General features: G+C 33.0%; 3 protein-coding genes, 1 long non-coding RNA gene and 1 pseudogene across 6 annotated transcripts; 3 read left to right on the plus strand and 2 right to left on the minus strand.

Annotated features, from left to right (window-relative positions):
- Positions 1 to 771: 771 nt before the first annotated feature.
- LOC125369411 lies at positions 772 to 3,332 on the plus strand. Of its 2 annotated transcripts, none has more exons than XR_007214979.1 (3): positions 772 to 1,269; positions 1,843 to 2,527; positions 2,696 to 3,332. It is a non-coding gene; the product is annotated as an uncharacterized LOC125369411 (long non-coding RNA). The 2 variants fall into 2 exon arrangements; XR_007214978.1 differs by having other exon boundaries at positions 773 to 1,247.
- A 2,514-nt stretch (positions 3,333 to 5,846) lies between these two features.
- On the plus strand, positions 5,847 to 10,939 carry LOC8264831 (signal recognition particle receptor subunit alpha). 2 transcript variants are annotated; one of them, XM_015725522.3, is made up of 10 exons: positions 5,847 to 6,076; positions 6,398 to 7,380; positions 8,430 to 8,514; positions 8,622 to 8,717; positions 8,811 to 8,963; positions 9,072 to 9,179; positions 9,293 to 9,412; positions 10,170 to 10,295; positions 10,384 to 10,467; positions 10,617 to 10,939. In XM_015725522.3, the coding sequence occupies exons 2-10, from the start codon at positions 6,422 to 6,424 to the stop codon at positions 10,740 to 10,742; spliced, it is 1,857 nt and encodes a 618-aa protein (XP_015581008.1). In that variant the 5' UTR covers positions 5,847 to 6,076; positions 6,398 to 6,421; the 3' UTR covers positions 10,743 to 10,939. The 2 variants fall into 2 exon arrangements, with proteins under 2 accessions (XP_015581008.1, XP_015581009.1); XM_015725523.3 differs by having other exon boundaries at positions 5,903 to 6,076; positions 6,374 to 7,380.
- Positions 10,940 to 11,419: 480 nt separating this feature from the next.
- On the minus strand, positions 11,420 to 12,063 carry LOC125369586 (annotated as a pseudogene).
- A 62-nt stretch (positions 12,064 to 12,125) lies between these two features.
- Positions 12,126 to 12,878, minus strand: LOC112536419 (receptor kinase-like protein Xa21). Its single transcript, XM_025159154.2, has one exon. The coding sequence runs from the start codon at positions 12,876 to 12,878 to the stop codon at positions 12,126 to 12,128; it is 753 nt and encodes a 250-aa protein (XP_025014922.2).
- A 9,560-nt stretch (positions 12,879 to 22,438) lies between these two features.
- On the plus strand, positions 22,439 to 23,431 carry LOC107262067 (early nodulin-like protein 1). The gene is made up of 2 exons (XM_015725515.2): positions 22,439 to 22,667; positions 22,928 to 23,431. Exons 1-2 carry the CDS (start codon positions 22,484 to 22,486, stop codon positions 23,269 to 23,271), a joined length of 528 nt encoding a protein of 175 aa, XP_015581001.1. The 5' UTR covers positions 22,439 to 22,483; the 3' UTR covers positions 23,272 to 23,431.
- The last annotated feature ends 810 nt before the right edge of the window (positions 23,432 to 24,241 follow it).

The following is a 24,241-nucleotide window of genomic DNA, read 5'->3' on the forward strand; positions in this document are numbered from 1 at the left end:
CTTGCCGCTGAATTTCTCGCATGTGCATCCGATATTTCATATATCCATATTGAGAAAGTACATTTCAGATCCTTCTCACGTGTTGCAACCTCAATATGTGGAAGTGAGCTAAGACTTGACTTACAAAGAGCAACTAGTTATGATTGTGGATACTCAAGTTCGCCAACTACGATCTAAGGTTATACCGGTGGTTAAGGTGTTGTGGTGAAATCATTCGACTAAGGAATGTACTTGGGAAATCGAGCAGGAGATGAGAGATTCCTACTCTCATTTGTTTCAGTCTTGAAGTAAGCGTTGTTCCATCTAAAATTTGATGACAAATTTTCTTAAAGGGAGAGAATGTAATATTCGTGTTTTTTAAATTTTAATTTTTTTATTTTTCAAGGGTAATTTGGTAAATTAATAATTTCCATGCATAAGCGAGTATCATATAATTTAATTCAATATAACACAATACTTTAAATATATTTATTCTGATAAATTTTAAATTTAGATTTGTGATTTTAAAAGAATTGTCAAATTTATTTATATTTATATTAGTTTTATTTAAAATATTTTTCTATTTAACTTAGATTTAATATTACAGTAAATATTAATAACTTATTTTTTATATATAATCATCATCACTGTTACGAGTCTAACTAGAGTAAATTTATTGGAATAGGAATTACCAGTGTATAAATGCATATAATATATATATATATATATATATATATATATATATATATATATATATATATATATATATATATAGACATAGGTATTACTGTAGCAATGTTTTTATAGGGAGGCTAATAGGAAATTTTGGTTGTTGGAAAATATCACCAAGCCCCACCCCTTTCTCCCTCTCCTTCTTTCTCCATGCTGGTCTCTCTCCCTCCCCGGCTTCTTCCATTTTTGCCACCTACACCTCCCTCAACCCATCGAAACTCCTTCCTCCCCCTTCCTTCACCGTCACCGCCCTTATTCCCCCATTTTCGCTGAAAAATCGAAATGAGCAGAAGGAGGAGCTGTCACCCTTGCTACCAGAACAAACTTCTGCCACCCCTTTCTCGTAAATTCGATGATGGATTCGTGCGCCCTACCATTTAAAACCCCCAGGTCAAGCTTCCCCGCCGTTTTCCCTTGGTGGCAGTGGTGTGTAAGTCTCGCCGGAGCCGAAACTTTCCAGCCTAGATCCGGTGGTTCTCGGCGAGTTTTTGGCGGAAGAAATTGCATATTCAGACTCCTAGAAAGTCAAGCTTCGTGTAGGTGTCTCCGGATCCGAACGTATAGACTTTCAGACTCTAGTGTTTTCTGAACGCTCAAAATTTTAAATTTTTAACTCGGTATAATTTATTTTGGACCCGATAAATTATTTAGAAATTTTTATAAAATATTTGGCGCATTAGTTGTTAGTTATTAATAATTAATTAAATAATTTAATTAATTAATAGCTTATTCATAAAAATACTATAGATTAATTATAGTGGTAATTATTATTTGATTTTATAAATTGAGGTGGTGAGTAATTAAATTAAGATGCAAGAAAAATATTTGCGTGTTGCATTATGAAATAATATTTATTGCTGGACTGGTAATTATTGTATGTGAACCAGGTTGTGTTGCAGAGTCGAAGAAAATATAATGCTATTAAATAGTTGAAGTGTTTTTACCAGTTCTGGACTTGTTATATCGAGATAAACGTCCGTAATTTATGGGAGGTTCTGTAGAATATATGGTAGAATTTCCGAGTAGGAATCAGTCAAAATTTTTTTAAGCAGTCTAATCTAGGAGTCTAGGTATAAGATAAATTATGAAATATTTTAGTAACTTAATTATCTTAATTACTTTCGTGAATAGATAATCCACTGGTTCAGCTAGCTCCACTCGAGGCGTAGGAGGAGTTAGTAGAGATTCGACAGAACTGTGAGTTAGAGTCATATATCCTACTGTCTGTGTCATATCTCCATTTAAGTAAAATTCTTAAATGAATAATTATTATGGTTATATTAGTAGTATAAGTATTATTAAATTTATTTTCACTACTATTAATAATATTATTATTATTCATGCATTACATTTATTATTATCATAATTATTATTATTATTTTTATTATTATTATTATTATTATTATTATTATCATTGTGGTTGTTCAATTATTATTAATTTTATAAAAATTGCATATAATATTATTGATGCTAATATTTTTTGGCTCGGGATGAGGCAACATTAGAACACATTACCTGATGGCTACATCAGGATCGCATCCACACCGATGAAATCAGAGTCAGGTAATAGAGGAATATTCGGTGATGTACCTTGGTCGAGCATAGCTCTCTGGGCCTATGGAAGTCTGATTTTTCGGAGAAAGGTCCTTGGTCGAGCGGTACTCTCTGGGTGCCAGCTGTATTAGTGTTTAAGTGGCCAAACTGGACTTAAGGACCATGTTCGAGCTTTGCTCTCTGGGCGCCAATCTTATTGGAATAAGAGAGCTAAAAGGCTGCTAGAATTGGAGGTTCAGGATTCTGCTGAAGTACTTATCCCGTATGTGTTAAAAATTACATTTTAAAAAAATTACGATATGACACGCATTTGTTATTTTGTGATATTCTATACTATTTAATAATTATTTTATATTTATGACTGCTTAAACTTAGAGTATATGATTTTAACTCACTCTCGAAACTGACAGTCTCAATTTTAATTTTTCAGGTAACAACTAGGTTCTACACTGTCTTTTGCCGAACAACCCGAATATATATATATATATTATGTTTGTTATTTGAGTTATTGATTAGTTAGACTTGCTATGGGATATGGTGACTTTAAGTTTATCCATCTCTTAGTACCGATTACGAACCCACGGATCAGGTCGTGACACTCAGAAACACTGTAGGTAAATGGATCTTAGGCTTGTCGATGAAGATGGTTATCTGCTCCCCTTTAGAAGCGGAGCTTTGGGGCCTTTTGCATGGCTTAAGAATCGCATGGAACATGCAAATTAAAAAGATTAAAGTTTGAGGTTGGCTCAAGCGTTATTGTGTGTGCTCTCTCCCACAACTATAATTTTGTTGGCAGACTGAAAAATGTTTCTCTTTAGTTTTGTTTTGTTTGGGCTGTTTTAGTCCTCCTCTTTTAACCCAAAAAAAAAAAAAAGAAAGAAAGAAAGAAAGAGAGCGAAGAAGTAGAAAAGTTCACGTGGATGTTATACATGCCATTTTAAATGTGTTGAAGGGCCAAATATAGAAAACAAATTCAAACTATTGATTAGATTAATTGGATTTTTTTGGATCGGTTAATGGGCTTTCAATAGATTGAGATGCTATACAATCCACTTATTTTTATTTTAGCTGTTACCTACTTGATGAAGCAAATAATATTTTCATAAAATTATTTTAAAATTTTAAAATATTAAAAATAATTTAATAAAGATATTGTATGGACAAAAATTAAAATTAAGATATATAAAATATTATATGTCACAATACACAGAAAAAATTAAAATTAAAATTAAAATGTATAAAATATTTAACAATTTTTTGTTTTGTAATTATCATAATTACATCTAGATACTGGTAGTGCATTGCTAACTATATTTTTAAATTCACTCAATGTGGCTGGTTCAATCGGCAAAATAAACAAATGGCCTAATGACACTAAAAATTTAAATTTTTACATTAAATTGCACATTTAGTTTATTTTTTTAATCTTTATTTGGGCTTATTTAAAAAGTAAATTTTGAGAAACTTACATTTTTTAATAATTTTATCCAATTATTTCAAAAAATTTTAAAAAATATCAATTATTTTTAAAATATTAGAATAAAAAAGATGTTGTAAGAAGTTGATTATGCTTACTAGAAGAATAATATTATGAATAAATAAAAATAGTTTATCCTATACTTAATAATATGATTATTAAAAATCTCATATATTGGTATTCTTGCACATATTTTACATCTGAATGTAATAATTCTCTTATTAAATCACTAACTTTTATACTAGTAAGTATAATTGACTTGCTACATCATTTCTTCTAATTGTAAAATTTCAAAATTGTTAATGAAAAGTATTTCTGAAATTAAATTAAAAACATATGTATTTATTTTAAAATTTTGAAATAATTGGATAAAATTGTTAAAAAAATATAAAGTTTAGAATTTAACTAGTAATTAGGCCTTTTACTTAAATGACCTGATTTGGCTAATTGATAGCAATTATAGCCAAATTAAAATTTTGGTCAAAATAAGGTGACGTGGTAAATAAAATAGCGTTATTAATTATAAACAACTTACATATCATTGCCATATATATTTACATATCACATACGAGTTAATAAGATCAGGTTACAGATAAACAAAAAAGTAAATGATAATTAAAATTTATAAATCAAGAAAAAAATAAATGGTAAAGCATTCTCGTCGTAATTTTATGTATTTTTTTTAAGAGAAAATGATATTAGCAAAGTAAAAAGAAGGTAATATCCAATTTTGATCGAAATTTTAATTTGACTATAACTGTAATCAATTAGCAAAATCGAGCCATTTAAATAAAAATTTAAAGTTTAGGCTAATTTAAAAAAAAAATAGACTTTTAAATTTTTAACATTATTAGACTTAAAACAATAATATCTTAATAAATTCAAGTGATTTTAAGTTGAATTTTGGTCAAGGTCACTTACGATAAAGGTCCTAAAATACAAGCGTGTACGGTCAAAATCAGGAATATAAATTAAAAATTGATTTTTTATTTTTGATGAAAATTTAGTAATGTTTAGATTGTGACACTCACTCCTACAATAATCTCATCTTATAACTAAGTTAAATCAAGAGTTCGGAATCTTTAATTTTCAAGTTATAGTAAATTAATTAATACGTATTTATTGTTTTATTCTCATGAGTTTAATGCAAAATATATTATATTGCTCCATTATTTTTTCATTTATTAGCATCAATAAATTCATTGGGAGCTCTAAATTTTTCCTTTCTTAAAAAGAATATTCTAAATCTAAAAATTTTAGTTAGATTCTAAGAATTATATCTATTAAATATTTACTAAATAAATTATAATTTAAATTGATCGAAACTAATAAAATTTGATTTAGTTACTCTTTGTATTATAAAACTATTGATTTATATATTATATATAATATATCTAATATATTTAAATTTATTTTACTATAAATTGAATTTTCACACTTTATCTTCTAATTTAGTGTACAAACTAAAAAGCATCATATTAGTTTTGGATGGTCGGATTGCACAATAATCCACCTTTTAATAAACTTTTTCTTACATTTTTCTAATTTCAAAATATTGATTTTCTAAAAAGAATATTTATTTTTTAAAAAGATAAAAATCTACATCATCATATTTTAAATGAAAAAAAATACAAATAAATCTTTTAAATTTCTAAATTTTAAAATAATTTAATTAAATTATAATAATTATATTTTTAAAACTAACTCTTTATATAATTAATTACAGTGTTGATTTTTTCTATTAAAGTCAAATATATATTGGTATTTTTATTTTTTATTCATTAAGAAGTAGAGGTGATACTCCTTTAGATAAAAAAAATAAATTAAAAAAATTAAAGTGTTTCCTTTTAACATTTAAAACTAATAAAATTTCATACCATTATATTATAAAATAGACAGAATTAGTTTTAAGGATATATTTATTATAATTTAAATATTAAAAATATAATTGAATTAGTTTAAATTTATGAATTTAATTATACTTTGACCAAAAGATTGAAGGATTTATATGTACCTTAAAGCAACTCCAAGAAAAAAAATTAACTTAGACCGGTAATACGCCTTGGATTATTATTACCAAATTGATTAAAAAAGAAAAAGAAAATACTCCTTTTAACAGTGAAAGTTGAATAAATAAAAATACGAACCAGAGATGAATTTTCGGGTCTCAAAGTTAGGTCAGCGGCAGGCTACAGAATCCAGTCAAATATGAACATCCTATAATTACTTTAAAAACATTCCTATTTTCGTATATTTTCTTTTCTTTCTTTTTTTTTTTTTGGGGGGGGTCTCCGAAATTTCAATTAACAAAGAAAAAAGAGACAAAACGAAAAGGTATGCTCTTTTATTCTATCGATTCTTAGAATCAAAGATCGACTTCTGGTTTGATTTGTGTTTTTTTTTTTGGATGAATTAGTGATCTCTTAACTTCTTTTGCGATTTCCAATTCTAACCTTTCCGCGATTTTTCATATGTATCTTTTCTGAATTAAAGATCTGTTTGATTTGGCTATTTTTGGGATCTGTTATGTTGATTGATTCTTGATATATTAAAGCTAAGCTTGTGATATGTTTTGAATATGGAATTCTAACTCTGTAGGTTCTTTTTTTTTTTTTTTTTTTGATTTGGAAGTTGAGTGGATTGAATTGATTGCAGGTAGTTGGTTAGTGTAAATCAAGGATGCTAGAGCAGTTGCTTATATTTACAAGAGGAGGGTTAATCCTCTGGACATGCAAAGAGCTTGGAAATGCTTTAAAAGGGTCACCAATTGACACTTTGATTCGATCCTGCCTTTTGGAGGAACGATCTGGTGCTGCATCATATAATTATGATGCCCCTGGTGCAGCTTATACCCTTAAATGGACTTTCCATAATGAGCTTGGCCTTGTGTTTGTTGCTGTGTATCAGAGGATCCTCCACCTGTTGTATGTGGATGAGTTGCTTGCAATGGTTAAGCGTGAGTTTTCGGAGATTTACGATCATAAGCGGTTGGAGTATAACGATTTTGATGAAACTTTTAGGCAGCTTAGGAAAGAGGCAGAAGCTCGAGCTGAGGAATTGAAGAAATCGAAGCAGGTAGGTAAGCCTGTCAATGACGGAAAGAAGCAAGGGCTTGTGAGAAAAGGTGGGTTTCAAGGAGGGAATAAGAAAAAGATTGATGGAAATGATGGTGGTGATGATGATAATGGAAAAGGGTACAAGTTGGAGAATGGTCACTCCAATGGTAATCTTGTCGATATTGAAGGGTCTAGGTCAGGTGTTGCTAATGCTAACGGTAAAGAAAATGCAAGTTCTAACATTGCAGCTTTTGATGTAACTAAGCTTCAAAAGCGGGGTAAAGGTGCAAAAAAAATTGATACTGTCGTTGTTAGTAAGGGTCCCAATGTGGACCCAAAGAAAAAGATAACAAAGAAGAATAGAGTTTGGGATGATTCGCCTTCAGAGTCAAAATTGGACTTTACAGATCCTGTGGAGAACGGGAATGAGAATATAGAAGTTGTGGCAACTGATCATGGTGAAAGCATGATGGACAAAGAAGATATTATCAGTAGTGACAGTGAGTCCGAAGATGAGGAAGTGGGAAAAGAAAGCAAGCCTGGTGCCAAGAAGAAAGGATGGTTTTCATCTATGTTTCAGAGGTAAATTCTTGCTTCTATTAACTTAAAATTGTTTATTGCTTTGATTATGAAGTGATTGAACAAATTTTAGGGATCAAATATAAAGCATATTCGAGAATTTGAATACATTTTCAACCATGTCCGACATCTGATTATCCTTTTTAACATCTTTGGGACTATTGATGCTGATATGTTAATCCCTTTGTTGCTTGTAGAACTACAAAAGTTGGAGGCATATATTTGGGCTTTGTGCCAGAGTTCTTTCTATTGTTAAAGAACCCTGAAACTTCTGACCATGAAGATTTTGGAACTTACAGTGTGGTCTTATCAACTGATTAGATTTTATTACCTAACTGCTACAATATCAACTTCTGTTGAGTTTCTTGCTATACTCATCCATATCTAGAACATTCACATGTTCAACCTTATTCAATGCCTTGATCAATTAGGGAATCTAACATGCTTTCTGATTACTGGACTACATTATTGATATTCATGTTGCTAGTCCGTTCTGTTCGTCAACTTATTTTTCACTGTGAGACTGAAATGCCATGTGTAACTTTGAGTTCGAAATTATGGTATATCTGGCTGTTAGAAACATGTCATCATTGTGGGTTCATGCTTCTAAAGCTGTTACTGTTTCTCTTCTGGGTTATGAGAAGCAGAACAATCTTGATGCGTCAGGTATGAGAAAAAAATAATTGGAGGCTAGTAGACATGCATATTTAGGTTTATTGGTTTATCAGTCGGCATAACTATCCTGCATTAAGAAAGTATGTCCAATTAGAAGATCTTGTTTCTTGAATCCTCCTTATGAGTGTTTATTGCTGGTTGTTTGAGCTTTTCTATTACAGAATCATTGTTGTGGTGGCTCTTATGCAAACCTAATAAGATTTTTCTATTAGTGATCCCTGTCTGGAAAAACTTATCTGTACATCTAGTACTGCCAATGTTTTGACTTATTCCTTTCACTCTGAAATTATGCATTTGTACTAGTTTAATTTTCTACTAAACTAGTAGAACATTAGTTTGGAGAAGTCACCTGATTTTATGTGCTCTCCTCGATTCAGTATTGCAGGAAAGGCAAATTTAGAGAAGTCAGACCTGGAACCAGCTCTGAAAGCTCTCAAGGATAGGTTGATGACCAAGAATGTGGTATGTTGCTCTGTCCACTAGATTCTGTGTGTGATATCTTTATGAGTTTATCATTTATCAGTTACAATGCACATGCTAATGAAGTTCTATTCATGTGCATATCCCAGGCCGAGGAGATAGCTGAGAAGCTTTGTGAGTCAGTTGCAGCTAGTCTTGAAGGTAAAAAGCTGGCATCTTTCACGAGGATATCTTCAACAGTGCAGGTTAGTTGCATCTTAATATTGAGTTTCTTCTTTTTGCCCTACCATTTCGGCGTAGCAATGAATTCACATCATGCCATGGAATCATGTGTACAGGCTGCAATGGAAGAAGCTCTTGTTCGCATTTTAACTCCTAAGCGTTCTATTGACATACTGAGGGATGTGCATGCTGCCAAGGAACAGAAGAAACCATACGTTGTTGTTTTTGTTGGTGTCAATGGAGTTGGGAAGTCCACTAATCTTGCTAAGGTTCAGCTGATGTCAAACACTCTCTCTCTATATATCTGTCTGTCTGTCTATCTGAGGTTTACTATCAAGGCCTGTTTTCTGATCAACCGGTTATTTTTGCTATCGCAGGTAGCATACTGGCTTCTGCAGCATAAAGTTAGTGTTATGATGGCTGCTTGTGATACATTTCGGTCTGGAGCTGTTGAGCAACTGCGCACTCATGCGCGTAGACTTCAGGTACAAATTTAATGTCTTATGTCTTATCTTGGCTCTTTATTGCAGTAGGTTGTTTGTGTATATATTGTGTTTTACAGAAGCTGTAAATTAAACTTGTAATCTTTACATGGTAGATCCCAATATTTGAAAAGGGCTATGAAAAAGATCCCGCAATTGTAGCAAAGGAAGCTATTCAGGAGGCTGCACGCTATGGTTCTGATGTGGTTCTTGTTGATACTGCTGGTCGAATGCAGGTATGTTGTGAGATGAAATCTAAGCTGAGTGATTTCAGTTGGATAAATTTGGTTGATGTTTGATTTACACTTCTCAGTTCTTACATTTCCTCGGTGTAAAGAAGATTTTCTGTAAGCCTCTTTTGGATTGAGGGATTCTAGAATCCATGGATTTAGCCAAAGTCCATGGATTTGAAATCTATGGATTTTAAGAGTTCCTTCGTTTGGATTAAACATAAAAACTATGGGATTTTGTTTAAAATTGAGGATAATTTTGAGATAATATAAATTTATGAGGGACAATATTAGAATAAAAAAAATATTATAACAATCTGTCATTCTTTTAAAATGGTGAATTTTGGAATTCCACCTTCTTGGTGGGAAATTAAGACCTTAAAAATGAGGGATTTTGGAGGATGAGGGATTTCTTAAAATCCCTAGATTCTAGAATCCATGAATTTTATAAGATCCCTCATTTACAATCCCTCAATCTAAACTACTCCTACATCTTTTCCTTCAAAACGATCAAATTCAATCCCAAAATATGAACTCAAGCAGAATTCGGTAGTGTTACTGTATGTTAATGGTAATATTGTGATCATATAATACTTTCAAGAATCCATCCTCATAGAAACCTAGTTGAGATTCAGAGTAAGACTTACTGAGTTGAGTTTAATGTAGGCGAAGAATTGACCTCGCATTCTCATATGCTAGCTTCTTTATTTTGTGATTGTTGTTATTTTTATGATGATGACGTTGCACGTGTTATGTGTTTCAGGATAATGAACCATTAATGAGAGCTCTCTCAAAGCTTATTTATCTCAACAATCCAGATTTGGTCTTGTTTGTTGGAGAGGCATTGGTTGGAAATGATGCTGTCGATCAACTATCAAAGTTCAATCAGGTTCAGTCTTTAGTTCGCAACATTTCATTTTCTTACAGTTCTATGCTCCAGATTGATTTATCAAGTAAAGTTCCTTGTTTGTCTGCAGAAATTAGCTGACCTCTCTACTTCACCCAATCCAAGGTTGATAGATGGGATTTTGCTTACCAAGTTTGATACAATTGATGATAAGGTAGAGAATGGCTCGAGTAACAGTCCGTACCCCCTCCCATCCTTTTTCATCCGATCTTTCTTTTTTGTGTTAGCCTTCCTTTTTTCATCATGTTTTATACAATGTTATTTGTTGACTGAATCTGGTCCTTAATGTTTTGGTGAATGTAGGTTGGAGCTGCACTGTCAATGGTTTACATCTCCGGTGCACCAGTCATGTTTGTAGGCTGTGGGCAATCTTATACGGATCTCAAAAAGTTGAATGTGAAATCTATTGTCAAGACACTCCTCAAATGAATAGGGTCTCCTCTCTAATTAACATTTGTCGGGTTTATTATGTTATTTCCTTTGTCATGCCCTCCGTCCTGTTATGAACAGATCAAAGTCTGCCAAACTTCTATGTTTGCCCCTTTTTTTTCCCGGTATGTTATCGGAGGTGAATCAGTCCCTTGTTGCTGTAAGATATGGTAGTTAATTAAATATTTATTTTTCAATTTCTTCTAGTTATTTCTAGATAGTCTTCTATTTCTCTAGAAATTATTTATAAGCCTGATCTAGTAGTCGATAGGTACTGTGTATGTGTATGATGGCACCATAGTAAGTTAGCGCGCACGTGCTCTAGAGATGTGAGCCTATAGTAGGCCTCTGTCTAGATTTATCATGGAACTGGGGAGAAAAGTTGTTGACTTGCAGAATATGTGAAAAATACTGAACTTCACATTCAGATTGCAGGTTCTCTGTGGATGAGTAAGGTAAAATATTACCTTTATAATGGCATCAGAGTGAGGAAGATTGTTTTGGAAAATATTTCAGTTTATGGTTATAGGTCTTATGAGAATATTCACACAGAGTACAAATCATCTATTCTCAAAAGAGCAGAAAAGATCAACTGCGCCGGGGCTGATCAACAATTTTTACAAACTTTGTCTTGATCTTCTTGATAGCAGCAAGGACTTCTTTCATGTCTTTCCTTTCCTCTGGAGTATCTGCCGAACATCTTAAGGCTAACTCCAGAATTGCTGCTACAGAGTCTTCCTTGGCTGTAAAATATTATTCCTTCTCGCTTAACAATTTGACATGGATAGCTTGTGCTACTGCACATGGTTAAGATTGTTTGATCCAATGTTTCAAGCTCATTTCTCCTGCATACATTTCATCTGTAGGCTTCTTTGCTGTAAAAGTTTCCATCAATAGAATACCATAGCTGTATATACATCACCTTTTGCAGACACAATCCCTTCTGAACCATACTCTACATTAGCATATCTATGTTCTAGTAGAAAACTAACTGTGAAAAGGGCGTGTAAAATGAGATTTTTTTTAAGAACAGAACAGAAGCAGCACCCGGTGCCATATAACCAATAGTGGCTAGTGTCATGGTCTGTATGGCCGAATCCCCTTCGCCCAAGTCGTGCAAGGCTGAAATAACATGTGCAACCATACCTTCATTGGGCAGAATATTGCTAGGCTTTAAGTCACAATGAACAACACTTGTAGTGTAGCCATGATGGAGATATTCTAGTGCTGATGCAACATCTATCATAATGTTCAATCTTTGAATCATATCCAAGCAATCCTTGGTAGAATGTAACCACTTCTCAAGGCTCCACTTAGGCATAACTCGAGCACCAATGCTTTAAAATCAAGGTTACAGCATACAGTAATGATCTTAACAAGATTTCAATGGCGAAGATTGCGCAAAACTTCACACTCAACATCAAAACTACTGAATGCTCCTTCTAGTTGCATATTGAAAACCTTAACTTCAACAGTCATCCCATCAGATAAAGTCCCTTTGTACACTGAGTCAAAACTCCCACTCCCCAGTAAGTTGCTGTCCTGAAATCCATATGCCGCGACCTTCAGTTCATGGCGAGAAATTCTTCTCCACGTAGCTAAAGGCTGCAAATCTCCTAGAGATGGAAGCTTAGCATTATGTTTATGGTGTCTTATGGGGATGATAACAAAGGCAACGATCAATATTATAGATGCAGTTGTTGCCAAAATGTATCTGAGCACAATCATACGAGACTTCTTGGAAGGTTGAGGATTACTTCTTTGGCATTGTGGCACTAGCATTCGAGTTGAGCCACACAGTGCTTCATTTCCCATGAAAGATCGAGCTGAGAAATTCACAAATGGTCCTCCATTAAGATTTTCTCCTTGCAGTCGATTAAATGACACATTAAAATTTTTGAAAAGCAAGAGTTTCTCCAAGGACTTGGGAATCATTCCCGTGAGATTATTACTTGAAAGATCCAGCCTTTCCAGGCTAACCAAGTCACCCACTGATTGAGGAATGTGGCCTTGTAATCTATTGCTAGATATGCTGAGAGTACTCAGATGCTGGAGGCCACCAATGCTTGTTGGGATATCACTAGATAGTTGATTGCTTGACAAATCTATCACTTCCACAACCTTCAAATTTGCCATTTCTGATGGAAAAGAACCATTTAACGAATTGGAAGATTGATTTACTTTCAAGATGTCTCTTAACTCCCACAAAGTTGAGGGTATGGCAGCAATGGATCTGTTGGAGGCCAAGTCAAGTTCTCTTAGAGATGTTATATTACTTAAGCAAGAAGGCAATGATCCAAAAAGCTAATTTCCTGAAAAATATAAGAAGGCCATACTCTCTAAATGACACAGCTCATAAGGGATGGTTCCTTGTGATTTATTGCCGTTAAGAGACAAACGTTGAAGATGTTTTTATTCTTCCAACTGTAGTTGGAATTCTTCCAACCAAAGCATTATTTCCAAGTTTAGTTCTATCAAGTCACTTAAATTGCCAATTTCTTTTGGAATGATACCTTTTATGTTGCAGTCAATGCAAGAAAAGTGCTCCAGATTGGTAGATAATTTGCCTATTGACCTTGGAAGATTGCCATTCAAAGGATTACCATCCACCCATAAGCCTAATAATTGTTTGAAACTCACTAAAGATGAAAGGAATTCCATTCCTGTGGATGAGGACTTGGTGGTTAAAGATTGTAACCGAGGTTGAGTAGTTGGAGATTGGTCAAATTTCCAATGGAATCAGGAATGAATGAAGAGAAAGAACTGTATGACAAGTATAGGACAACAAGCTTAGAAGCATTGTTGTTGGATATAGAGTTAGGGATTGATCCAGTAAGTTGATTCAGAGCTAGGTAAACCCTCAAGATTTGGAAGCCAAAAGCCAATGTTAGATGGAAGATGGCCTGAGATGCTATTGGCAGTAAGGTCTATCAGCTCCACCTTTGAGAGATTGAGGATTGCTGATGGCAATGAGCCACTAATGCTGTTTAATCCCACATGAAATATCTTAAGATTATGCAGGTTGCCAATCTCATGAGGTATTATACCTGGAAAATGTTAAGATAATGACAATGATAATACTGATGTTGAATAAGGTCAATGGTTTTGAATAATAGGTTTCGAAAAATTGATGCATTTAGATAGAATAACATTAATGGGCTATAGATTTTTCAAAATTCTATTCACATAAATTATGAAAATAATGTATCATCATTGTATGTCTAACGCTTTAGTCTAATATTAAAATAAAAGTACGTTTAGAATGATCGCCCGTCCTAGATCTTACCAATCTCGAAAAATGAATATTTATCATCACCCCTTTGAGAAAAAGATATAGTAACTTTGATATCTCATCATAATCATACCTGAAAAGTCATTGTCCACCGTGTACAAATACTCAAGGAAATTACAGTTTCCAAGCTCCCCTGGTATGCTGCCTAATCAGTCATTATCAATAAAAAAATCAGATAAAATAATGATTATGAGTATAGCTTAATTTAACATTCCCCCACCTAAAATGAAGGAAAAGAAAACTACATAATATATATATTTGCCCGTGAACATGTTTCGACCCATGTATATGCCCAGGAGTGAAGTACAGTTTCCAACATTTCGTGGTATGCTTCCTGTGAAATCAATCATTCTTCATTCAATAAATAGGGTTAAATGTCCCGCTGGTACCAAATTTTTGCACTTTTTTCCAATTAGTACCAAACCTTCAATTTGTTTCTTTTTTTTACCACTCCTATTATTTTTGTATCTTCCGCCAGTACTAATGAGGAATTCGGCACTTATTTGCTGATGTGGCTGCCGAATTTATGAAGGATAACACACCACTTGCCACATCTGTTGCTGACTCCTTCACTTTATCCTAGTCAGCAATTAACTAAAAACCTTTAATTTGAGCTACAAAATTGAGAGACATTGATTAAATTATTTTCTTCCTCTAAGCTAACCCAAAAGTAACCGTTGGTACCAAACCTCAAAAATCAACGTAAACCGCTCGAATTCCACCTCTATTGTCAACGCTCTGTGAATCTCTCGTTTCTCATCTCTGACCTTCTGCTTCGTACTTGCACATTGCGAGATTGTGGAATAATGACACTTGACTGGCGAGTAAGGGAGAAAGCCGAAGACCCACCACTATATTGTAAGTACAAGCGTGCCGCTAGTTATTCTGTTGTTATTGAAAGCTATTTTACATCTTTGAATGCGTAATGCATGCTGCATTTCTTTGGAAGTTAACAATACAGGGGGCTAGGTTTTCCGTAATTCCTTTTTAATAGTTGAACGTTGATGATGTTTGTTTATTAATACTATTTGTGTATGGTTGTTTCATATTTGTTTAATTAATTTATTTTGCAGTGCCTAATTCCGACTACTTCAGTTTGTATTGGCATGACTATGGAGTTGATGGTAGAGGTAAATCTAAGCTATGGGATATAGGAACTGTGAATTTTTGTAGTTCAGATAAGAAATAGATTCAATGGCTAGAGAGCTAGGATTGAATCCTGAAAGAAAGCTTATTATGTGGAAGGATCCTACAAAGAGTATGAGTGATGGGTTGAGAAGCCTTGAAACTAATAGGGATGTTTTAGAAATGGCAATGGCTGTGGAGGGTTCTAAATTAATGCATATATTTAGTAAGGATAAGTTTGAAGCTGAGGAAGAAGCTGGGGATGAGGCTGTGAAAAATATGGATGATGACAGCTGTAAGGATAGTGAGAATAGTGATGGAGATTCAGAGGACAGTGAGTTTGTGGACTCTGATTATGACGTGAGGGGTGAAGATGATGATGATGCCATGTTTGATGAGTTTGTTGATAAGGAGCTTGAGAAGGACAGACCTTCTGGTTCTAGAAGTGCTAGGCAACCTGCTGAGGAGTTGTTTGAAGAAATAGATGGCATAGTATATGGTCCATTAGATGAGCTATTGTCATGCTCCTCATCTGAAGACAGTGATGCAGACTCAAGGAAGCAAAGATGGCATGTGTTTAATGAGGAGACAGACATGGCAAATCCCAGCTTCAAGATTGGAATGCTCTTCAGTTCCTTCAAACAATTCAAGGATACTGCTCATCAATAGAAAGTAGAAACCAGGTTATATTTGGGTCAAATACAAGGTAGAAATGCAAGGCCAAATGCAAGAAAAGATGCAAGTTTTTCATTTGGGCTTACTTGCTGAACTCAGACAAACAAACAGTGCAAATCAAGTCAGCCAATTTCGCTCACACATGTTCAAGAGAGGCATACAATAGGCATATTAATGCCAATTGGATAGCTCAACATTATGTTGAAAGGTTCATAGCTTATTCCAGTTGGGCAATGCAAGGGATCATACAAGCTGTAAAAGAAGATTGTGGTGTTGAAGTGTCCAGACTGAAAGCATGGAGAGCAAGAAATGATGCTTTGAGATTTATCAACGGTGATGAGACAAAACAACTTTCTAGCCTTCATGATTACAAGCTAGAACTCTTGAGAAGTAATCCAGGAAGCACAATAGTTTTTAGTTTGAATGAAGGTGTTTTTAACAGTATGTATGTGTGCTTTGCTGCATTGAGGGAAGGATTCAAGTCTTGTAGGACTTTCATATCTTTTTGGATGGGTGTTGGCTGAAAGGAGTATTTGGAGGACAGCTTCTCACAGCTGTTGGTTTAGATGCAAATGGCGGCATCTATCCAGTGGCATGGTGTGTTGTGCAAAAAGAAAACAAGGAGAACTGGAAATGGTTTTTGGAGCTGCTGGCTGAAGATTTTGGGATAACAAACAGTTATCATTAGGTGTTTATGACTGACAGGCAGAAGGTAAAGACTCTTCACAAATTCCTTTTCTATTCCTTCATATATTTTGGCATAATGGTATCAATTGTGTGTTGTTCTTTTGGAATAGGGTCTTATTCTTGCCAGTGAAGTACTATTCCCTAATTCTGAATATAGATTTTGTGTTAGACATATGCATAATAATTTTAGAAAGAAATTTAATAGTCTAGGATTAAAAGAACTTGTGTGGGGTGCTGCTATGGCAAGTTATGTCCAGATATTTCAAAGGATAATGGAGAAGTTTGCATTAGCATCACATCAAGGACATAACTACATGAGTAGCATCCCCCATCATCACTGGTCTAGATCTCATTTTAGGACTGATGCTAAGTGTGACATGTTGTTAAACAACTTATGTGAGTGTTTTAACAATTTTATTTTAGATGCTAGAAGCAAGGGTGTGATAACTATAAATGAGTTAATAAGAACAAAATTAATGAAGAGTATACATAAGAACATGGATGCTATGAAAAGAGTGGCATCTGCTTACTGCCCTAAGATCTTGAAAAAACTAGAAAAGTCCAAAGAATTTTGCTGGATGTTTACAACAGAGTGGTCTGGAGGTGAGAGATTTCAAGTGGTTGACCCAGGGGGACAGTTCATATTTGACAAATAAGAAATGACATGCATATGTAGGAGGTGGGATCTAACTGGAATACCTTGTTGTCATGCTGTATGTGCAATTTGGTATAACAATGAGAACCCTGAATATTATATACATGACTTCTATAAGGTTGAAACATATCTAAAATGCTATAGCCATTTGATTAACCCAACCACCAGTAAAGAATTTTGGCCCAAAACAACTGCCCCACTAGTCTTACCCTCCAAACCAATCAAACCTAGAAAAGGCAGACCTACTAGAAAGAGAAGGTTAGAGGAAGAAGAGATGGAGGGTCTGATAAGAAATGACAAGGCAACCAAGAAGGGCTCTGTGATAATATGCATAGTTTGTGGTGGTAAGGGCCACAACAAGAGGTTTTATGGTGTTGGTGTTGCTCCTTCTACAAGGCAACAGAGGAGGGAAAAACTGCCTATAAGTATGCCATTTCTCTCTTTTAATTATGCCTTAACTTATATCCAATTGGTATTAACCCTTTAATTTCTTTTTTTCTTATACTAGGTGACGAGGAAGACAAAGAAATAATAAAAGGAAAAGGAATCAAATGCTGAAAATACTGCATAGAATATTCAAACACATGAAGATGACCAACCTGATAATGTAGCTCCTACAGGCATAGCTTCAACATTTGATAATTTGTCACCATTAATACCATTGTCACAGGTAACTAATATGTCACCTCTAATATTTATTCAGTAATGTCAACTGTATGCTAACTTGAGACTTTATTATATAGTTATTCAATGTAACACCATCAGCAAAAAAAACAGAAAAACCTGCAGTTCAGCTTGGCATACCAGCTCATTTAGTTGATTGTAGTGATTATACTTCATAATGGAAAACACATTTACACTCTACTACATCACATTCAAAAGCTACCAACAAGAAGACTAAAAGCATTAATGATTTGTTGAGTTAGCTGCCACCAGATCTGGGCATTGGAAGACTTTCACAAACACATAAAGGAGGAACTAAAGCTAAGGTAAAAAAGAAGACTTTCAAACCCCCAGGGTTGTTGAGCAAAGATGTTGGGGCTGAAGGAGTTAGCACAGTAACAAAACCAGACAAAGGAAAACAAAAGATTAATGGAAGTGTTTCAACAAAGAAGAGAGCTTGGGTGCCTTCAGGAAATGCAAAGAATAAAGGAATTATAATTGGAAACCCTAAAAAATAATGTTTATTTTGGTTGTTGTGTTGTTAATATGTTAATATATGTGTGGACCTAACATGTGGTCCTTTGATAGAATTTCCACATCCATGTTTTTTATAATGGCTTTTGACAGCCTTGGGTATAGGGTTCATGTGGACAGAATTTTCACATCCACTCACTTTTTGTTTAAAGATTTCATTATTTAAAGTAATCTACAGTCTCACTTATTTATTACATTATCACTCAATTTTTCTGTTACCAGGGTTGCTCTATATGACATGTCTATGCATATTTATCATAATAGTAACATTCAAATGAAGCAATAGTAATCAATTACTGTAAAAACTAAATACTCATTTATCATTTCATTCATTCATCATTAAATTACATAAGTAACAGTAGTTGTAAATACTACTGTATCCAAAGTACATCTTTAAGTTAAGCTAACAAAAGTATATCTTCTAAATAACAATCCTAGCCGCACCATAACAACCAAGCTTAGACAGGTCCATTCTGCACTTCATGCTCCTTCTTTCTTCTTTCATTTTCTGCAGCTTTAAATTTAGCAAACTAATCCATTCGTGTACTCATTCAGCAGCTCAGTTGTAAGGTCAGATTCACCAATGTCCATTCTTAACTTAATAAAATGACAGATGAAGAACCTGTATAAGAACTTCATGCTTCTTCTTTCTTCTTTCATTTTCTGTAGCTTTGAATTTAGCAAACTAATCCATTCTTGTAATCATTCAGCAGCTCAGTTGTAAGGTCAGATTCACCAATGTCCATTCTTAACTTGATAAAATGACAGATGAAGAACTTGTACAAGAACTTCATGCTTTTTCTTTCTTCTTTCATTTTCTGCAGCTTTGAATTTAGCAAACTAATCCATTCTTGTACTTATTTAGCAGTTCAGTTGTAAGGTCAAATTCACCAATGTACATTCTTAACTTAATAAAATGACAGATGAAGAACCTGTACAAGAACTTCATGCTCCTTCTTGCGCCCGGGTTTCCCCAAAACTTACGTCCGGGTTTCCTTCCATTTCAAGAGACGAAGCTTCATTTTCAGTTATTTTTGGCAAAGCTTCACTTGCCATTCCACATGCACATATAGATCAGTGGCTCAACTCCAGCACTAAACACACTTTCAGTTATTTCTTGCTCCATTTATTCGACAAGATAAAGAACAACGAAGCTACATAATTGATTATTAGAGAAAGTAAATCGATCGAAATAATTAAAACTAGGTTTCATAAATTGGAAATTTTCCTAATTTAGGGTTATTTATTTGGGGTTGAGATGTTGTTAATTGCTGACTAGGATAACTGTTTGTTGAGTCAGTAACAGATGTGGCAAGTTGTGTGTTATCCTTCATAAATCCAGCAGCCACATCAGCAAATAAGTGTCGGATTCCTCATTGGTACTGGCGGAAGATATAAAAATAATAAGAGTGATACCAAAAAGAAACAAATTAAAGGTTTGGTACCAATTGGATATAAGTGACAATGTTTGGTATCAGCGGGGCATTAAACCCCAATAAATGACTTCTGAAAGTTGGAAGACTGAACCAAGAACATGAAATGATTCTTTTATTTTTTCTCTCATTAGTACCCTTTAAATTGTTGGCGTCCAAGCTCAAATATTGCATCTTGAGGGACTTCGCCTGCCAAATTTCCACATCCTTTTAAATAGTAAATGATTTTTTTTCCATAACTTTTTATGTAAAAATTAATAAATAAACATTCAAGCACCAAAAATATAAATTTTATGTTTAAAGAAAAGAGTCTCGGAACGTACCATCCAAAGAGTTGCTTCCAAGAATTAACGCCTGCAGCCTGGTAAGGTTGCCACTTTCTCTAGGAATGACACCAGAAATCATGTTTTCTCCCAAGCCTAAATTCTGCAGGTTAGAGAGACTATCAATCTTGTCTGAAATATTTCCTTGCAATGAATTGTTGAAGTTTATATAACAAACCGACATTTGAAGGAATTCCACCACCAAGATTATTGTATGCCCATGTTCAGGAACTTGAGGCGGCGCAAGTTAGACAATTCGACAGGTAAATGACCATAAAAACTGTTGTTACTGAGATTGATCCATGTCAGGAACGAGAGATTACCCAACTAAGGAAGGATGCTGCAGTTGAGATTCATGTCCGAGAGATCCAAAGCAGTAACTCTGTTGTGATGGATAGCACTGCATGTGACACCAAACCAGTGGCAGAAAGAAGAGGAAGTGGACCAATTACTTGCTATGAAAGGATTAGATATAAGGTGCGATTTTAAAGCTAAAAGTGCAGCTTCATCAGTTATGCTGCTCTTTGATATTGCTAAAGAAGCCGTTGATGATTGCACAGTTAGCAGTACCAAGGTAGCAAAATAGATAACCAAACACTTCTCCATGATAATGATACTGGTTTCTTAACTCAAGTGAGTTTAAAATTGAGATTATAGTGATTAGTGGGAGACCTTGACTGTTACCTCCCTTCGAATCTTCAATGCATCTTTTATATTTGAATATAGTTTTTATTATAAAAATCATGTTCTTTAAAATAAAAAATACCAATAAAAATGCTTTAAAGTGAAGTGATTAGTAGGCTACTATGGCTTAATAGTCAGGCATAACGTGTGGCATGAGTATATGTCCTATGTTCGACATATGCATTATAGAACTGTTATTTATCTAGCTATCTATGTTTACGAAAAATTTAAAAATTACGTTTGGTTGAAATTTATTTTATTTGGAAAAAAAAAAGTATAAAATAAATAAAAATAATAAGTTTGAAAAAAATATTTTCATATTATTGAATATATTAAAAAGTTAATGTGAAATTCATTTAGAAATTGTACCTGTTTTGTTAGAATTATTTTAACTATAACTAATTTTTTTACAAATTTGATTATATAGAATTCTAAATTAATTTTCAGCTCACTCAAAATATCTAAATTGTAGATTTGTAAATAAATTTCATAAATTTTATAGATCTCAATCAAACATAATGCAAAAAATAGAAAAATAAAAAGGAAAAAACCAGTATTATAAATTCACATGGTAGATATAGTTGCAAATGCAATGTCCAATTTTTTTTACACTTTATTACCCATTGAGTAACATCTTTAATATTTTGATACCAAAGCTTAATCTATAATGATGTGGCGCTGATATTATTAATATAATTTAATAAAAGGATTATTAATCGTAAAAGGGTCTCGTCAAATTTGTCATTAAATTAGAAGATACATTATTAATAAAAAAAATTTAAATGATAATATATATAGCATTATATCATCATAAGTTAATAATATTAATAAAATTAGTGTCAATTATGGTGATATACAAAACCCTAAAGTGTTTTTAAAAAAAAATGAGAATCTCTCTTTTCACAAAAGGCAAACAAGAAGGGGATTATTTCTTTTTTCCTTTTTGGTATTTTCCAAGTAGATATTATATACTAAAATTATGTATTCTAAAGATTGTTCACTATAAATGACTAAATGAGTCGGTTACAAGTGAAGATTTGCCAATTAATTACAATGCTTTTCTGCTTGTGATGCTCATCCATTTGACAATAAGTTCTTAAGTAGAATCTCTTAAATATTTAAAGAAACATTAACAAAAACAAACAAAATCCTCTTAATTGATGCACTCAATCTACCGTAATTATTATTACATACCAAATTTCGCATTTCATCTTTTTGTGGTATTTGGATGCTCCGTTGCAAATTTCAAACCTAATTCGTTTTTAAAAGGAAAAGCTTCCTTAAATAATTTTATGGTTTAACGTATATTTTTATTTTAAGGCTCGTAGTGTGCTTTTTATTATTTTCGTAGCATGTGAATATAACTGTTAGCAAATAATAATCAAATTGCATAACATTGTTAGCAGCGTAGTATGCCACGTTAAAATCTCTTAATAGTGTTGTGCAATTTGACCATTATTTGCTAACGATCATATTTACAGAATACTAAAGTGACAAAAAACAAACCACATTACTCTAAAATAAAAATACATTAAACTACAGAGTAGTTTAATGTATTTTCTCTTTTTAAAAACCCATTAGCTATCTCTATTTAAGAAGAATTCTATAGGCTATATTGCCAAATACTCTACAACTATCATCTTTTTGTCTTTGATGTTCAAGTAAAAGTCATGGGTGGATTAAGAATTGTAGTAGCATTTTTGCCTCTCATGCTTGTGCTATTTTCTCCCTCGGGAGCCAACAGAGAAATCCTTGTTGGAGGGAAACAAAATGCATGGACAATCCCACCATCTTCAAATGACACTCTCAACCGTTGGGCAGAGAAAACCCGGTTCAAAGTTGGAGATATTCTTGGTGATTTTCTCTTCTTAGTACTTCTTTTATACTATTTTACATTCATGTCTTTTCTTTTAATCCATTTGAGGTTCAATGAGATGGATTACACTCTTCTTACTCCAGTTAGACCTTCAACAACCTGCTCTTTAATTTATTTTATTTTTTTTAAATTTTCCAACATGAACCATTTCTTGTATTTAATAATGAGTTCAAGTCTTTCCCTAAATGCATATTCTCTAACTCCTGAGCATAATTTTCTTTCCAATATTGTTTTCCAGTGGGGAAATTCAATCCCAAAACAGACTCAGTGCTACAAGTGAGAAAGGAGGATTATGATGGCTGCAAAACATCAAACCCAATGAAAGAACACAAAAATGGGTATGCAATGATTGAGTTGGACCATTCAGGACCATTCTATTTCATTAGTGGAGCTCAAGGAAATTGTGAGAAAGGAGAGAAGCTTATAGTAGTTGTTCTCTCTGAAGATCACTGGCCCAAACAAAATACTTCAGCAACAACTACACCAGCACCAGGGCCTAGAGGTGAAGCTCATGGATTGAGAAGTGGAGTCTTTTTGGGTGCTTTATTGGTAATTGGTTTAGGGACAATATTAGTTTTTTAAGTTGCTTTTCATATGAGAGAAACAAAGTGATGGAAGGAGGGATGTTTGGGGAATTGTGTTTTTGCATATACATTTTGTATTTGTTGTTTGGAATTTAGTTTCCTTATTTTCTATAAGGATTTATTATCTGGAGGAATTTGCTTCCCACTTTTAAGGTAAAGCCATGAGCACAGTGATATATATGATTATATAGAGGAAACAGAATGCTTTTTTATTTTTATTTTTTGTTAGGAAGAATTGAATTAATCTCATATGCATAATTAATAACATTTTAATAATGAGATAACTCAATAAATCTAATGTAGACTCAGCTTTTATTTTTGTTGCAATTAAAATCACATTAATAAATTTGAATAATAATTTAATTGAAGGTTAAAACTGAAATTAGTATTAAAATATAGTATTAAAAATTATAAATTACATGTTAAATTTAATAAATAGATCTAAATTACATGCTTCTTTTAGCATAGATAAAATGGGTTTTTCTATATATTTATTTTTAATATATAGTATTAAAAAATTTAAATATTACATGTTAGATTTGATAAATAGTTTTTTTGGTATAAATAAGATGGATTTTTTATATATTTATTTTTAATAAATTTAAACCTAAATTGTAGATTATTTAGTGATGATAACTAATGATAACTAATATAAAAAAGATTGATTAGTACGAATATGAAGTCGGTTTTTTTATTAAATATATTCGTATTTTATTTGAATTAAATTTATTTTTATTTATTATGATTAAATTATATAATAAATAATTAAGTATTTTAATTTTAAACTTGGAGCTCTTAAGTACATTTCTTTCATTTTCTATCTGTATTACAAATATAAATTCGAGACTGTAGAATGGCGTGTAATAATTATTTTATCCAATTTATTAATTTAAAAAAAAATGAATCCAATTCCCAAAATTGGCCCTGTACAAGGGCGGATACCCGACATGATTACCCATACCCAACCA

The sequence above is a fragment of the Ricinus communis genome, chromosome 3 (genome assembly GCF_019578655.1).
Source record: "Ricinus communis isolate WT05 ecotype wild-type chromosome 3, ASM1957865v1, whole genome shotgun sequence".
Classification (NCBI taxonomy): domain Eukaryota; kingdom Viridiplantae; phylum Streptophyta; class Magnoliopsida; order Malpighiales; family Euphorbiaceae; genus Ricinus; species Ricinus communis.

Excerpts from the sequence above, each read along its gene's own strand:
- LOC8264831 (XM_015725522.3), top strand. The coding sequence starts at position 6,422 with ATGCTAGAGCAGTTGCTTATATTTACAAGAGGAGGGTTAATCCTCTGG. Across the intron at positions 8,964-9,071 it reads AGTCCACTAATCTTGCTAAG|GTAGCATACTGGCTTCTGCA; the intron begins GTTCAGCTGATG and ends TTGCTATCGCAG. Across the intron at positions 10,296-10,383 it reads AACTATCAAAGTTCAATCAG|AAATTAGCTGACCTCTCTAC; the intron begins GTTCAGTCTTTA and ends GTTTGTCTGCAG.
- LOC112536419 (XM_025159154.2), bottom strand. The coding sequence starts at position 12,878 with ATGGCAAATTTGAAGGTTGTGGAAGTGATAGATTTGTCAAGCAATCAA.
- LOC107262067 (XM_015725515.2), top strand. The coding sequence starts at position 22,484 with ATGGGTGGATTAAGAATTGTAGTAGCATTTTTGCCTCTCATGCTTGTG. Across the intron at positions 22,668-22,927 it reads CAAAGTTGGAGATATTCTTG|TGGGGAAATTCAATCCCAAA; the intron begins GTGATTTTCTCT and ends ATTGTTTTCCAG.